Raw genomic sequence first — 16,017 nt, forward strand, 5'->3', positions numbered from 1 at the left:
AGGCAGCAGGCGGGCAGTGTGCCAAGGCAGCGGAGGAGGGGACGAGATTTGATGCAACATGGCAGCTCGTACTGCGTCATTTCACGAAGCGGGATTCACAATCGTCTTGCCGCAAGCGCAGTACAACTGAGCTACGGAGAATAGAGGTATGTTATTTCATCAAGCAGCATCAGCAAATGCCCTACAAACTACAAGTATCTGTACAGTGCAGCTATGCGAGGGTACGTACTGTTTGGATATGTCGGTAGAGATACAACCTAGGTACATAGTACGGAGTACATAAGCACAACAGGACAATAAGCAGACGCGTGCGGAGTAATCCGCACTCATTACAGATTGTACTCGAGTACTTGCATGTTGTTTACCCCTGCAAACTCGTCAATTGCTGCGTCGTCGGCGTCTGAGACTCGATGCACTCGGCGCCTTCCGATTTCGTTCGGCATCGGTGTGGGTGTCAGTGGCGGGGATCTTGGGGGCCATCTCCGCACGAACAGGTACGGGTACAGAAGGGCGAGTACTTACTTGGGTGGGTGGGTGTGAAGGTGCCTTGTACGGGGGGAGTCCTGCCCCTGGTTGACCCCCTCCCCCTCCGCGTGTACAAGTACTTACTTATTTGTACAGTACTGTAAGTAATAATACTGTACCGACTTGACGCACAGCACGGAGCACGGGTGCCTGCTTGCAATTACCAGTACTTGTACAGATTACACGTAAGTATCTTGGTTCTTTCTTGCTGCATCTGCTCCGTAATATACCTATTGTACTTAAGTACAAACAGTTGTACAACTAAGCACAGTACTTGCCTTAGTACCTAGTACTTAATACTCCGTACTTTGTGCAGTGCAAGTACAGTAATATACAACCACTTAAGTACTTGTACTGTACGGAGTTCTCCGTGCTTGTTTCCGTACTGTACAGTGCTCAGGAACTCCGTCGTACTTAATTAAGTACTAATGCTCGAACAAGCAATCTCCTAGTACGGGGTATTAATGGACGTACTCCGTACATCACAAATCTTCCTCCGCACTCCGCCCACGCAGGCACGTGATGAGATGACGAGTTCACTCGCTCACATCCTCGGACGCGTTCGTACCGTCACCGTGTCCCACTTTGCTCCATCCTATCCTACCTGTCCTGTCCTGTCCCATCCCTCTTCCTCGCGAGGCCATGGGCTTTTATGCTTTGCATCGCCCTCGTCCCGCTTCTGTGAGGGGCATCTCTCGCGAGGGCAATCCGCCACACCTGCGACCGTCCTGGGGATGAATTGATCGCCCGTGACGCTCTCGACGACCGAGTCGGCACAAGTGCGCACAAAGCTGCATGTCCCGTTGCCGTTGCACTGTGCGGGCAGGGGGCTCGTGCAACGGTACCGCGGCCTACACCTGTAGCCAGTGTACTTATCCCTCTCCGCAAGTACATGTGCTCGCCTTTTTATCGCCAGCTCGCCGCCGCCGCACCGCACCCGCAAGCAGCCAAGCCACGTATCTGTCTCGAAGCGGCCTAGATCGATTGAGCGACCAAGCCGGCTCGCACATCATCGCCTACCACCCGTTCCTGCCGGTCACGTCCAGCGGCGGCGTGCATTGCCTGCTCGTTAATTGCCGTCCCTGTTGAAACACGACCTTTTTTTTTTTAGACTCTGGCCCTATCCCCTTTTTTCTCCCCCAACATTCATCAAACTCCCACCACCTCCGGCTGGCATCGCTCGACGACCGCGCGACAGAACCAAACGTCGTCCTCTCGCCAGACGGCGCGGGACCCCCCCCCCCCCCCGACAGCGGCCGCCGCCATGAATGCCATCCAGCAAAAGTGCCGTCCGAAGCATCAGGTGCTCGTCCTGAAGTGCTACCCGCGCACCACCAAGGGCGCCGTCGACGTCAAGCCCAACAGCAGTGAGCTCAGCTACCTGCTCTTCTACGCCACGAGTCGCCGGTCCAAGATCCAGAAGATCGGCGCCTTTCTCGAGAAGAAGACGGCGAGCGATGTCTGGCGCATGCGCATTGGGTACGACCTTCCACCCCGCTCCCGCATATTGCCGCATGCACCGACCGTGGTCATTCCCGCCCGTCGTCCCCCGTCCGGCTGGTCCGGTTCGCCAGTCCAGCCTCGACCTCGGCCTCCTCGTGCTCGTTCTCGTGATGGCTCGAGCTCCTGCCTCATTCTTCTCGTTTCGTCACTCATGCTAACCTCGATTCGCCAGAAATGTCCAGGTCACCCTCGGCATACTCGCCGCCCTCGTGGAAAAGTCCCCCAAGGATGTGGCCCTCATCGCCCCCTGCGTTCTCCGCGTCCTCGAGCTCGTCCTCCGCTCCGACGACATCACCATGGTCGAGTCGTCGCTGCACACATTCGAAGCCTTTTGCGAACACCACGACGCCACCTCCCTGTTCGCCGACCACGAATATTTCCGCCAGTACCAGTCCGTCGTTCGCTCCTACGCCCAGCTCGCCTCCCCCCGACGCGTGCCCGCCAAGGGGGGCCCCGTCAGCCGTCCCGTCCAGATGCGCTGGCGCAACGCCGGCCTCGAAGCCGTCAGGTGCGTCGCCACCGCCGACGCCCTCTCCTCCATCTTCGGCCGCCAGATTGACGTCATCGTCCCCATGGTCCTGGAGAACCTGCCCGCCGACGACCCGGACTTCCTCGACATCCTCCTCGACCGCGTCGAGGCCGAGGAGAGGTCCGACGCCGAGAAGCTGCCCCGTCGCAGGACCAGCGTTGTTGCCGTCAGGACCCCGGACGCCGCGGGTGATACGAATCCGCTAGCCCTGTCCGGCACCGCTCTCGACGTCGACAGGATTGCCGACGAGGACATCGGCGTCCTTGCCATGCAGTGCCTGAAGAGCATCTTCGTCGTCCCCAACCGAGCCCAGGTGCACGCCGCCACCGCCTCCCTGCTCGCCTTCATCCTCCAGAGGGTGGCCGAGGGCGAGACGGTCGAGTTCGACGAGGACGCCCGCACCGACCCCCCCTGGGCCATCAAGATGTACGGCGTCGTCGCCCGGTGGGCCCCCGTCAGGGACCGCTACGTCATCCTGCTGGCGTCGCTCGAAACGATGATGAAGACGCCTCTCGGCGAGGATAGCCTGCGCCAGCACCTGGCCTTGACGGCCCTCATGCAGTCGCTGCTGCAGTCCGACATCAACCTGATCGGCTTGAGCGTCATGGACGTCCTCCTCAACCTCGTCAAGCAGATCAAGAAATTGTTCCAGCTGCACGGCGGATCCGGCCACGACAGCCAGAGCGACGACAAGTCGGACGTCGAGAAGGAGGGCACCTCTCATTCCCGCCGCAAGCACCTGCTCCAGGGGCTCGAGCGATGCATCGGCGACCTGGCCACCCACATCTACTACGCTGATCAGGTCACCGACATGGTCTCCGCTCTCGTCGGCCGGCTCAAGCCGGGACGGTCCTCGAGCATCAGCTCCATGACCCAAGTCGACAAGCTCGAGGCTGTCGAGAACGGCGATCCCACCTCGTCTGCGGCGCAGCTGTCCGGCAGCCAATCACCCTCCGTCGACTCCTACTTCTCCTTCAGGGCCGGCCGATCCTCGGCCCTGCGAGTCATCAAAGGCATCCTCCTCGTCGCGAACAACAGGTCGGGCGTCAACGGCAACAAGGGCCTGTCGCGCAACCGCGTCCCAATCACCGTCTGGGACGGGACCCAGTGGCTGCTTCGAGATCCGGATGGCCACGTGCGGATGGCCTACGTCGACGCCCTGTCGACCTGGTTGGATCGGGAGACGATGCGCGCCGACTCGAATGTTCGCCACGATGCACCGGTGCGCCGACGCTCGTCCGTCCTGCCCGGCCGCGATCTTGCCACGGCGCGCCGGACCGTGTCGAGCGCCTCCAAGGGCGAGCGCAGGCCGAGGGAGCCACGGTGCCACTTCCTGCCCCTCCTGCACCTGGCCATATACGACAGCGCGCTGCAGTTTGTCGACTTCGACAATGACATCGCCCTCATGCATAGCCTTCTCTCCGAGCTCGTCTTCCGGCTCGGCGTCAACGCCGCCCGCTTCGGCATCCCCATGATCTATCGCCTGCAGGAGGATGTCCAGGACTTTGAGCAGCCGATCCACAAGGTGCGAATCGCCGCCCTGTGCCACGCCTACTTCTGGGCCCTGAGCGAGAAGTTTGACTTTGAGTCTTCCGTCGTCGGCCGGGCGATACACAACGAAATCCGGAGGAGGAGGACCAAGGGCTTCTGGATCGAAGGCTTGCACATCCCACCGCCGACGCCCGATCAGATCGGACGGCCCGGCATCGCCCGACCTCTGCCCGGATGGGACCCGAGCACGTTGGAGAGGGAAGCGCTGCTCCCCTTCGATGACCGGATCTCCCTCGTCGAGTGCATCGCCGTCAGCTACCGCGAGAGCAACCTGTCCCCGCCGGCAAGCCCAGCCGTCTCGCCTGGACGGGTGCCGAAGACGCCCGCGCTGGGGTCGAGCACGAGCCCTGCCCCCGACGCCGCTCACGCGCAGGAGCTGCCTGGCCTGTTCCGCGAGAGCATGCTTGTCGACTGGTCGAGGGACTCGGTCCTCGCCGCCTTGGCGAAGGACAAGACGGAATCCCTACACGGCTCGAGGCCAGGCACGACCGGGACGAACCCCAACCGATTGACGATCAACACGGCCGGCTTGAACGGAAACAACGCCCATCATCAGTCGTCACCCTACGGGAGCATGCGCAGGACGAGGCCGCAGTCCGCTCAAGTCTATGGGGATCACCTCCGTCCGACGATGAAGCCGCGCAAGGGTAGCATGCGAAGCGGCCTCTCACCGTCGGTGTCAGCCTCCAGCCAGGCCGCCATCGCCTCGATAGAGCAGCTGAAGCTGATACTCTCGGGCGATGCGACGGCGCAGACGGCAGGCATTCCCGGCGTCGACGACGACAGCGACGATAGCCTCGTCAGCTTCGAGTACTGCCCGTCCGAGGTCAGCTTCCGCCCTGACGCGCAGGTTCAGCCGCCCTCTGGGGAGGAGGGGCACGGCCGGACGGCCTCGGGCTCCCTCGGGGGGCCTCTGACCTCCAACCCCACGCGCGATACGGAGTCTGGAGTCGACAGCGTGGACGTGCCTCCGGTACCTCCCTTGCCGAAGCTGAGCACCCTCTCCACCAAGGGGGGCATGCCGCTGGCCGACATTTCCGTCCACAACAATGCCTCGAGGCCGAGTAGGCGTCTGGCGAGCCGGGGCACCGACAGCCTCAAGGCGCGCTCGGTGCGATCTCGGGACGACGGCGGCAAGGGGCTTGACCTGCAGGAGCTTCTGCGCGGCATCGACAGCCGCTCCTGCGAGGGAAGCCTAGGAAACCTGGCAAAACCGCCGTACTGAAACGAACCAGCGAGCCGACAGCAAAACAGAGGTAACGATCTGCCAAGGGTAGGGGAGCGTGGCGGGCCTTTGGACCATGGCGACCAACGCGGCAGTGGGCCTGTCTTGCTCTTGCGGTGCGATGCAACAATGCCGGTCGGTGGCCTGTTTCAGGACGGCACGGCGCCCAAGGAAGCGAGCAAGGAGGCAAGAGGCTAAGCAATCAAGCTCTGGTTTCGCTCATGTATCAATACAGGGTCGCCGCCGCATGGGGATGCGTGCAGCTGATGCCGGCGACCGAACAGAAGGGGAGAAAAAGCAAGTCTCTACCTGTCTGGCTGGTAGATAAATGTTTGTCTGGCGCGTAGCGTTGCAGCGATTAGAACAGCGATGCCTGGCAATCCATTCATTTCTTTGCACCACGAACGACGGCTGACATGCTGGAGAGTTTGCTGCTCGTATCGCTTTATGTCTGTCGCCCTGTTTAGTAGGGGGGTCGGCGTTGCCAATGGCCGATAGGCACGGATCCCCTTGGCACCAGAGTTCTGGGCAATGTAGCCAACGGAGTATGTGAGGCGGAAGGACAAGAGGTCGATGGACTCGAATGGCGTAATCGCAAATGATCGCTCATCAATCAGACGCACTCTCGACGCAAAGACGGCGGGGCGAAGTGGTAGCTGCTAGCATTGATAGCGAGGATTCGGGAATTGAGCAGGCAGCCGCGCTGGCCGACGGGCCACTTGTGGGCAAGGCTGCAGGATGACGGGCGGGTTGGGATAAGGGCTGGTGGATGAGGCACTCATATGCGCGGTCGTGAACAAGCAGCACACGAACGTGCCATACTGTGCACATTGCCGAAGCGTTCATGCCGTCTTATCCCGCCACCCTCGCTGTACAGGACAGTGCCCAAGTGTAGGAAGGGGTCGCTCGCCCAGGGTTGTTTGTTTGCTACCGTTGCTCCAGCCGCCAAGCTCATGCGACGCATACCAGACTGTCACCCAAAGAGGCAAGTTTACGCAGAGCCCATTGTGCGCCCCTTTTACTGAGTCTCCAGTGTGGACGTGCTAGGATCATGATTCCCGAAGCTCAGCGATATCGACAGGGAAACCCGCATTTTGTTTCCTCAACTGACAGGATGAATATAAAGGTAATAAGTAAGGTATGCCCATGACATGACGTATGGTATATATACATACACAGCCGACAGCCTCGATGTGAGATGAGAGGCCTTGGATCCTGCGACTGTCACCTTGTAGAAGCTCACCAACACAATACAGTCAGCGAACGCTGCGGAGTGAGAGAAGGCGAGATGGCGAAGCAAGATGAGTCGAGTGCGCATCGCATGACACGCGTGGCTGATCAGCTGGCTGACCTACCACGGCATGCAGCGTCGTACAAGCAGGGTGTAGAGTCTATGCCTCTGCTCTCCCCTCATATCCCCGAATATTGTCACGAGTTTTCGTTGTCGGCTACTTCCCGGGAGGAGGAAGAGCTCAACCGAGGGGGCACGCTGCTGCTGAGTGAGACGTCGAGCATGGCGAAAACCCTAGGATTCTTGGACCATCGAGGCCTCGTTGCTGGACGCCTTCCGGACTTAATGCCAACGCTGGCGTTTCTCCCTGGTAGACGTGCAGCTGACGGCGAACCAGTCGGAATGTCTCGGCCGCTGACGGCGTCCATGGGGTACCCAACTCCCATCAGCCCGCCCCCGAAGTACTCGCAGGCGACGAGCGACACGGACTCGCCACAAACGGCGGAGACGCTTGAGCCCATGCGGCGAGACGGAGACTGGAGTTATGTGGAGGCGCAGACGAGGGAAGCGGGGAGCCAGACGACGATCTTGCCTGACGAGTCGTGGGAGGAGTGTCAGTGCTCGCTGCTTCTCGTCATCGTGCTCACCGGGGTCACCGCCATGATTTCCTGGAGGGCATGCTCCCTGCTTTCTGCATCATAGGAGCATAAGGATACTCTTCGTTCCAAGATTTCAGTACCCTACTGGCAGAGATTGGCAAGATGGCGATGGTCCCGGGTGGTTTTTGGTAATTGTAAGCGGCGGCATGAGAATTTCGACGACCGTCAGAGCTACCGTGGGAATTTAGAATCAAATCGACTGCGTGAGAACAGGCCGACCAAGCATGTTATAGCTTGTCACTGTCATATCGGTTCTGGCCGTCATGGACCGAGTACGTAGGAGGAGAATGAGGCGGTGAGAGACAGTCTGCTCAAGGGAAGGTATGTATAAACTGCCTGTCACGTTTGGTGCTCGCTGGTTGGTCGACAGATGGCAGCTGCCAACAAGGCCAGGCAGCAACGACCCTGGCGATTACATCACTTAACAGATACGTAGATTCAACTGCTGGCATACGGAGTAGATACATCCAGACATCCAGGCATCTAGGCATCTAGGCAACAATGTATCTTGGTATCTAGGCATTCAGGCATTCATTCAGCCAGGAAATCAGGCATCCCGGCATTCAGGCATCCAGATCGTTAGAATGAGTTGAGATATCAGAAATCACCCTTACTTGTATCTGTATGCAGACATGGTACACACACCAGTTACCCCTACACAGGAACCGTCCGACACCAGTCACCCCACCCAAGTACATGTCGTACCACAGAAGGTGCGCAATACCACGCACCAACGGCAGAACGACGATTGTGGGTAGCTGAATCGCCACCAGCGACGAGGAGCGAAACACGCCCCGAGGAGAGGGGAGCGCTGATAGGCTGAACAAGGTCGAGGGATAGGGACAAGGGATGACGGGTGATGGATGACGGACAAGGGAGCAGAGGCGATGACAGTTTGCCGACCGTTGGATGTTTGCCGCGATTATTGGCGTCGGTCGAAGGTCCGCTGAAGAGCAAAGACAACGACGCCAGTGAAGGATTGGCGTTGAGACAACATGCAGTAGGTGTAAACTGCTGGAACGTGTCCGATGCAAAGATTGATTGAATTTGCGGCAGTGCCATTGTTTACATTCTGCGAGCTTGATGGAGCACTGGTAAGTATGGAAACGGCGAATAATGGGTCACGGTGCCAAGCAGTAGTCCGAGTCGCGAGACGGACAGGTCGGGCCTGTCGTTATGGTCTTTGGTGGGCATGCACACGGATACGGGCGAACGGGTATGGAGTAGACACGGATAGTATATTGCATGTACACGGGCTCTTTGTCATACCTCTAGAGAGAATGGATGTATGGACCGCATACATGCGAGCGGTGAGCTCACGGTGGAGGGGAGAGGAGGAAATGAGGACGCGGGATGCGGGACGCGGGACGAAGAGGAGGAGGAGGAGGAGGAGGAGGGGTGAGCATCACGGCCTTGGGGCATCCATGCATCGGGGCATCATGATTCATTGGGCGTACTTGTACCACGATGGGTAAGCGTAGTAGTACTAGTGGTAGGAGCCATGGCGTGCAGCATCATGATGAGGGCACATAGTGACCACAGCCCCGGACTGCAACGAAAAGCTGTCCAGGCCGATGAGTAGTGTTGGTTGCTGTTTCGGATTCGCGTGCCGACTCGTGGTCCAGTGGGTGAGGAAGGAAGAACAAGGACGTGGTCGTATCATGGTCGGCTCAGGGGTTGATACTTGGATGGATGGAGTATCCATGCAACGACCGTCATGACGAGCGACGAAAATGCGTCCGTCCAGGTACGGTTGGGACCATCTGATCCGTGCAGGTATGAGCGCATGTAGGCACGCCTACATGTACATGTACCAGTACCCCTAGATGTATACCTACCAATAACGTAGCACCTACTAGGTAGTAATACCTAGTGACTAGGTATTAACTTGATCTCCCCCCAGGTGCCTGCCTAGGTAGGTACTAGTAGGTATAGATGTATATGTATTCCGTACTGGTTAACGTTCAGACCAAGTATTGGCTCGTCGAGTGCCTTGTACGGAGTACTTATGGTACATACATGCATATGCAAGCTCTATAATGTACGGAGTACTCCGTAAAGCTAGCACGATTGCATGTAAACATGCTAGGAGTACTACTGCCGCGCAGGTACTATGCATGTACAAGCATTACTAGGTTATGAGTTGGTATGTGCGTGCTGGCACGCTGCTGCGCGCAATGCCGGCGCTCGGGAGGCTGCTCCAGCGGCGCGGAGGGCCAATCGGGCCTTGACGGCTCTCGCAAGGGGGTGCGAGAGCGTGTCTCGGGAGGCTGGCTCGCCAGATTAAGGCCTAGAGGGTACCGACATATGTGGTGACTTGGAGAATAATGACACTCATGAGAATTATCACCGTGCATGCGGAGTACTTGCATAAACGAATACTGCTAGGATGTACGGAGCAGGTAGGTCCTGGTGGAACGAAGCTGAGAGGTAACGGTGCGGTGCACCACAACGGACCACTCATATGCACTGGACGAGCAGACCTTGTAGGAAGAATGCATGCCGCAGGTAACTACCTAGGTATGCATACGGAACACAAGTTACAGGCAGGTATTCACGGGTGGACGGGCAGTGGGTACCAGCGCCCGCCGCCCGCCCAAGCCAAGGCCCCTTTTTACCCCCAAGACAACGCACGCACGGTGCTGCTGAAGCTGCCGGCGGCACAGGGCAGTACCAGGTATTCGTGTATACTTGGTAGTCCCTATGCAGCACGGGTGTGGCTCAAGGATAGGCTGACATGGCGTTTTTGCGCACCTCCCCAAGAAAGCATGCGTCAGAGAGCAGCAGGACGAGAGACGCACGGTCAGCCGGTAGACAGGCGCCAGGTTCGCCGGCACCGCGGCCACGGATCCCCCCCCCTTTTTTTTTCCCGGCCTGGGGACGAGATGGGAGCGAAAAGGCGAATGTTAAAGGTGATGAGACGAGGCGAAATCGACCGATGCGACGTTGACACCACACCAGCTCACTTCACCTCACCTGATACATCCCATTCACAAATTCATCTGTTCGCCTGGGTGGGGGTCGCCTTGCCGTCATCGTCAGGCTTGACAAAGGTCGATGCAACGGCCACGGTACTTGCTCGTTTACTGCCGCTCATTGTGCCCGTACGGGGTGCTCCGCCTGCACCGTTCGTGTCCCATTCAACGCTGTCCAGGTACCTGCATGTACACCTACATCTCATTTCGAACAATAGTTGCTTGTCCCAGCGCCCCTGCGCTCGGGCAACACCACACCAACGACTGCGGCCACAAGCAAACTCCAACCGTAATCCGGAGCGTCGACTCAGGGGGGGCGCGTATCCCGTCTTCGCGTTGCCAGACAGTGACAGGCGCATTTTCGGGCTGTCTACGGGGTGTCGTCCGAGAGGCTGACCGTAATGATGGGGGCGACTAGATTCGTTCGAAATATGTGGTGAGGGAGTACAACCACTGTGCAGTGGCGCAGGCGAAGGCCATGGAGGGGACCGAAGAGAGGTTTCGCGTATTACCATAAAGGGAGAAGAGCCAGCTCCGTTGTAATGGCTACTAATGCAATTGCCAACTGACGGTGCTGCCTGCAAGTACGGCGCGCACCGTACACCGTACTCCGTACACCGTACACTATATTACTCCGCACCCCTTGTCCCGTGCCCCCTCCGTACCCGCACCTCGTCTGGAAATGTCAAGTCTGCCTCTCTCCTTCCTCCATCCTCCAACCTCCCTCATACCTCCTTCCTTCTCCCTCTTATTCTTCTGCAGAGTACTCCGTACAGCCAGCCGCTTTTCAGCAACCGCACCTGCCCTCTTCCGTCTCTTCTCCTCACCTCGCCTCGCCTCACTTCCTCCTCTCTCCTCCGCTCTCATCAGCACTTACCCCCCCTCCCCCTCCCCTCTCCTCTCCTCTCCTCTCCTCTCCTCCACATTCCTCTTGCCGCTTCATGGCTTCTGTGCCGTCCCAGCTCCTACACTCTTTTCTCTTCTCCCTCATGGGATCTGATATGTTTCGCGACCGCCTCTCATCGCTGTAGCATTCATCTTGTGGGATCTGGCATCTCTATCCAGAATCTTCTTCCTACATCTCCATCCACTTTCCTCGTCTGGGATTCGTCGATAATAGTTGCGTCGTTCGTATTCAAGGTAGAGCGGGCGACGAGCGACCGCTTGCCTACCATTTTCGCCTTGACCTTGGGGACTTACCTGCATCCGTACCGATAGCTAGTGCACTATAGGCCGCCATCCGTGGCCACATCAGCATCTTGGACTCTCGACGAACAATAGGCGCACTTCGTACGCATTCACGCTTTGCATTCGTTGCCATCGTCTCCTCCCCATACCTATGACAACCGCTTCCTGCGTCACCGCGCCGACACTCCTCATCTCTCCTCGTCGATGAGGCGCCGTTGCGCATGCGTGCATTCGACTCGCTGGCAGCTCATAGGGCAATACACTTACACGTCACCTCACGCCATCCTACTCCTTCTGTCTCCTGCATCTGCATCTGCATCTGCGTCTGCGTCTGCGTCTGCATTTGCGCCTCCGGCTCCGGCTCCGTCCCTTGCCGGACTTGACATCCGGTTGGCTGCCCAAGTGCCGACCGAAGCCCAAGCCGACCCACCGACTATTCGTATTCCCTCATCCTTCGTCCTATACCTGGCCTATTATCATCCTGATTCCTGCCGCAAAACAAGGGACAGCGGTTGAGGAGCACGCTCTCCTACGAAGCTGTCGCTGTTTACTCCTTTTTCAACTTGACCCCAACCGATGACGTGCCGTGCCGTTGGGAGGAGCGACAGGTAGGCCGCCCAACTGGCCTGGGCATCGATCCACCAGACAACTATTACCATCTCATTATTCTTCCTGGTGGACACTCCACACCTCAAAAAGAGACTCGAGCCCTGCTGCTCCCTCTCTCCCTCATCTACAAGTATCCCGTCGGCAAAGGAAGTGAGGTGAGTTGTAGGCAGCTCCATCAAGTATAGTAAACAACCCGCCCTCTCCAAGTTCACCGTTGACATCACCCATCATGACTTTTGAACTCAGCGCCCAACCCGTCCGTCTCACCTCCGCCACCCTTCCCGTTCCTGCCACTCCCACGCACCTCCCCAAGACAATTCCACCTCCCTCCCCTGGCCTGCCGCTTGTTGTCCGTCGGTCACTGCCCACATAATGCCGCTGCCCGTTTCCGCCAGCGACAGACCCGGCGCGCGAGTCCCCGACCCCCGGGCCGCCCAATTGATCCATCTACCCAAGGCGGAATGGACTAATTGCAAAGGCAAACCTTGGCTTCGGCGCCCTACTGGGCGAGCAATTGGATCGTCCTCGAATCATGTTCAACTTATTCTCGAACAAGATTCGACCACAGTCCGGCTCGGCTCGGCGCGGCAGCGGCAGTGGCCAGTGGTCAACCACAGCTGCTGGCGGCAAAAAAATACGCAGCGCTGCCGTCGCCGCAGTCAGCACTAGAGCCAAGCACTGAGGGCAATGAGTGCGGAGCATAGCATATCACGCACTCCCCCACGCAAGCACCCACCACCACACAGGCACATGCACATGCACATGCACGTACCTACATGCGCACATACTTACAAGCACAAGCACATGCACGTACGTACCGCTCCTTGCTCACAGTGGAAAGTTGCAGGATCGGATTCGGGGCCATTGCCTGTCAGCGACGGAAAAAAACGAGAAGAGAAAAATCGGTCCAAATTCCCATCACGCACAGTCGCCATGGCACCGCGATCCCACAAAACGGCGAGGTAGGTCGTTCATTGTTCGCCCCAGCCGTTCGTGACCTGATCGCTCACGCGCGTGCGCGCGCAGAACATGCAGCCGCGAACTTCACGTCGTCGTCTTCGGAGCAGGTTCGTTCAATCTGCTCGGCACACGTCGTTTTCCCACCCCACCTCAATCCCCCATATCTCCCCCAATCACATGCACCGTCTCCCTCACTCTAGACTGACGCCTCATTCAACTTGGATACAGGTGGCGTCGGGAAGAGCTGTCTAACCGGTATGTGCCCCAGGATCCCAGACCTCGACGCATCTGTCGGCCGTGACGATGCTCATATCATCTCGTTATGTACAGCCCAATTCGTTCACAACGAGTGGATCGAGAGCTATGACCCGACCATCGAGGACTCGTATCGTACCCAACTACAAGTCGATGTAAGTCCTAGGCGCCCGTTTCGAAACTGGGCGATACACCGCTGACACTTAGGCAGGGCCGCCAAGTCGTGCTCGAGATGTGAGTTGACCTTTTCCTTTGCATTGACCCCGCATCGGCCATGTCTAACCCGACGGCTGCAGCCTCGACACCGCCGGTACAGAGCAGTTTGGTGAGTATCCATCATCGACATTCATGGCTCATAGCTCCTAGGGTGCGTTGCCCATGCTGACATGCTTGACTTGCTTCGTCGTCAGTCGCCATGCGAGAGCTGTACATGAAGACCGGCCAGGGATTTCTACTCGTCTTCAGCATCACGTCTCCCTCATCTCTCGCAGAACTGGCCGGCCTGCGCGAGCAGATTGTCCGCATCAAGGACGACGAAAACGTTCCCATCGTAATTGTCGGCAACAAGGCTGACTTGGAGGACACCCGCGTCATCCCCCGGGCAAAGGGCTTCTCCATCTCGCAGAAGTGGGGGGCCCCCTACTACGAGTCAAGCGCGAGGGCACGGAGTGAGTTCTCTCCTGTCCAAGTACATGGCGACCCCTGCCTCTCCGATCGCTTTGCTGGACTACGCTCATCAGCTGTCCACTAGCCAATGTCGACGAGGTCTTTGTAGATCTGTGTCGCCAGATGCTTCGGAAGGATGACGCCTATCTCAAATCAGGATTCGACGAGGGGGGGTTCGGATGCGATGAGCGCGATGCGCAGAAACGCCGCCGGCGCATGCGGCTCCGGGATCACAACCCTCAGTGCGTTATCCTCTGAGGAAAATGCTATGACGAGATGCCCTCTATCGACCGTCACGCCATTACCCGAGGCCCACCGGTTGACAGCTCTCGAGGCGTACGATGCATCATGATATTGCGAGACATTTTCTCTGCGGTATTGCCGCCGCAGTGCTCCAAAGCGTCGCTTGTCCCCAACGCCCAGCCGTCCGCAACATGACATGTGTGCATTTGCCAATGCCTCATGCGGCTTGCGGCTCGGATCGTCCTAGCTCGCAGGAACACGATCGGCCGAATAGACAGCCGTGGAGCGAGCGATATGTACATATTAGTTTAGTGAGGAGGAGTACGTCAAAGGACGAGTATGACCGGACGACGACTGGCCATATTGTTGGAATAAATGGAGGAAGGAGTCGGAGGGCAGGTTGGGGTTTGGTTAGTGGCAACGTGCAAGCAAGCAATGTGCGTCGATGGCTGTAAGACCGGTTTGAGACCGATTTGGCCGTCATTTTCTTTTCTTTTTCGCTGCCCTCTGCATGTTGGAGACGGTACTTCTTTCTCGATTCTGGCATTCCAAGTATTTTCAACATGTTCTTCATTATCATCAGATGCTTTCCTGTTCCTTAGCCTGTAGAGTGGTTCCGCATCAAGGCTGGAACCGAAAGCTTGTCCATGGAAGTTGCGTAGACGCAATCGAGGGAACTCCCTCCATTCCAAAAGCGACCCAGCTGCCATGCGCAGCTTGTCGGCGAAACATGGCGAGTGGCAGCGCGCCCATCGGCCACGGAAACGAGCCGCTACTTGCGCATGAGCATGCTCCACAAGTCGGCCATCCACGCCAGCGAGCCCCTCAGGCGAGCCACCAACCCAAGCACACGTACGTACCGGTACGTAAACGTGTCAACCTCGTCGTAGTCATGGGCGTACAACTCCCAGGCGGCGCGGCCGGCGCCCCCGCCTTCAGCAGGCCCGACAGGAACCTCCCCTTCGGGTGCAAGCCGTAGCGGCGGGCCGACAATGAGGGACCGTCCCGCGATGCGCTCGTCGGCAACGAGGCGCGTCGCCGCGTCGACGACGTCCGGGATACGTGCCGGGCCGGCCCCTCCGGACAACAACGTGGCCTCGGCGACGGCGGGAAGCATGCGGCTGCCGGCGACGAAATACGGTGCCAGCATGTTGACGCGGATGTTGCGCCGGCCGCCCATGGCGGCAGTGACGCGCAGAGTGCGGAAGAGGCCCGCGACGGCGTGCTTGGCCATGGTATATTGGGCCTGACCGGGCAGTGGGATGACGGAGGCGGCGGATCCAATAAGTAGGAGGCTCGTGTCTGAAGCGGGGTTGCGCCGCAGATGGTGGAGGGCCAAGTGGGCGGTGTAGATGACGCCTCGGATGTTGACATCAAGGGTGACGGTGCTCGGCCTCGGGACGCGACCGTCGACGAGAGGTGGGTTCTCGAACGCGAAACTTTCCGAGGGCAGGAGGACGCCAGCGTTGGGAACGACGACGTCGATGGCACCCTGGGGGCTGAGGCGGACGGCGGCCTCAAAGAGGGACGTCTGCTGGTCCCAGTCGGTCACATCGCAGTGCTGATAGTGAAAAACGCTGGAGGGGTGGGCACGGGAGAGGTCGGCAACGAAGGCCTCACCGGCAGCATCGTCGACGTCACCGATGAAGAGGTGTGCGCCGTGGGCGGCCCAGTGGCGGGCCATGGAGGCACCGAGGCCATTGGCTGCACCGGTGATTAGAATCGTCTTGTTCTCGAGAGTCGAGGGGTCGTAGGTCTGGAGCACGTCGATGGGTGGTGACTGCCGGATGATGGATCGGAGGTCATGAGACATGCCGTTACAGAGGCCCCTCGAGGCTCGGACGGGGTTGCAGGACGATGACGGTGAGGGCGAGGTTGCACGCAGGTTGGTGATAACA

At 58.6% G+C, this 16,017-nt stretch overlaps 4 protein-coding genes across 4 annotated transcripts; 3 read left to right on the top strand and 1 right to left on the bottom strand.

Annotated features, from left to right (window-relative positions):
- Positions 1-1,789: 1,789 nt before the first annotated feature.
- On the top strand, positions 1,790-5,333 carry DCS_00996 (protein EFR3; the record flags this gene model as incomplete). Its single annotated transcript, XM_040798331.1, has 2 exons — positions 1,790-2,004; positions 2,201-5,333. 2 exons carry the CDS (start codon positions 1,790-1,792, stop codon positions 5,331-5,333), a joined length of 3,348 nt encoding a protein of 1,115 aa, XP_040659214.1.
- Positions 5,334-6,621: 1,288 nt separating this feature from the next.
- On the top strand, positions 6,622-7,266 carry DCS_00997 (uncharacterized protein; the record flags this gene model as incomplete). Its single annotated transcript, XM_040798332.1, has 1 exon — positions 6,622-7,266. The coding sequence occupies one exon, from the start codon at positions 6,622-6,624 to the stop codon at positions 7,264-7,266; it is 645 nt and encodes a 214-aa protein (XP_040659215.1).
- A 5,662-nt stretch (positions 7,267-12,928) lies between these two features.
- DCS_00998 (putative ras superfamily KREV-1 protein) lies at positions 12,929-14,134 on the top strand (the record flags this gene model as incomplete). Its single annotated transcript, XM_040798333.1, has 6 exons — positions 12,929-12,957; positions 13,224-13,365; positions 13,422-13,444; positions 13,507-13,535; positions 13,621-13,878; positions 13,962-14,134. 6 exons carry the CDS (start codon positions 12,929-12,931, stop codon positions 14,132-14,134), a joined length of 654 nt encoding a protein of 217 aa, XP_040659216.1.
- Positions 14,135-14,891: 757 nt separating this feature from the next.
- On the bottom strand, positions 14,892-15,932 carry DCS_00999 (short-chain dehydrogenase; the record flags this gene model as incomplete). The annotated part of the gene is made up of 1 exon (XM_040798334.1): positions 14,892-15,932. One exon carries the CDS (start codon positions 15,930-15,932, stop codon positions 14,892-14,894), a length of 1,041 nt encoding a protein of 346 aa, XP_040659217.1.
- Positions 15,933-16,017: the final 85 nt, after the last annotated feature.

This window comes from Drechmeria coniospora, chromosome 01 (genome assembly GCF_001625195.1).
Source record: "Drechmeria coniospora strain ARSEF 6962 chromosome 01, whole genome shotgun sequence".
Lineage (NCBI taxonomy): Eukaryota > Fungi > Ascomycota > Sordariomycetes > Hypocreales > Ophiocordycipitaceae > Drechmeria > Drechmeria coniospora.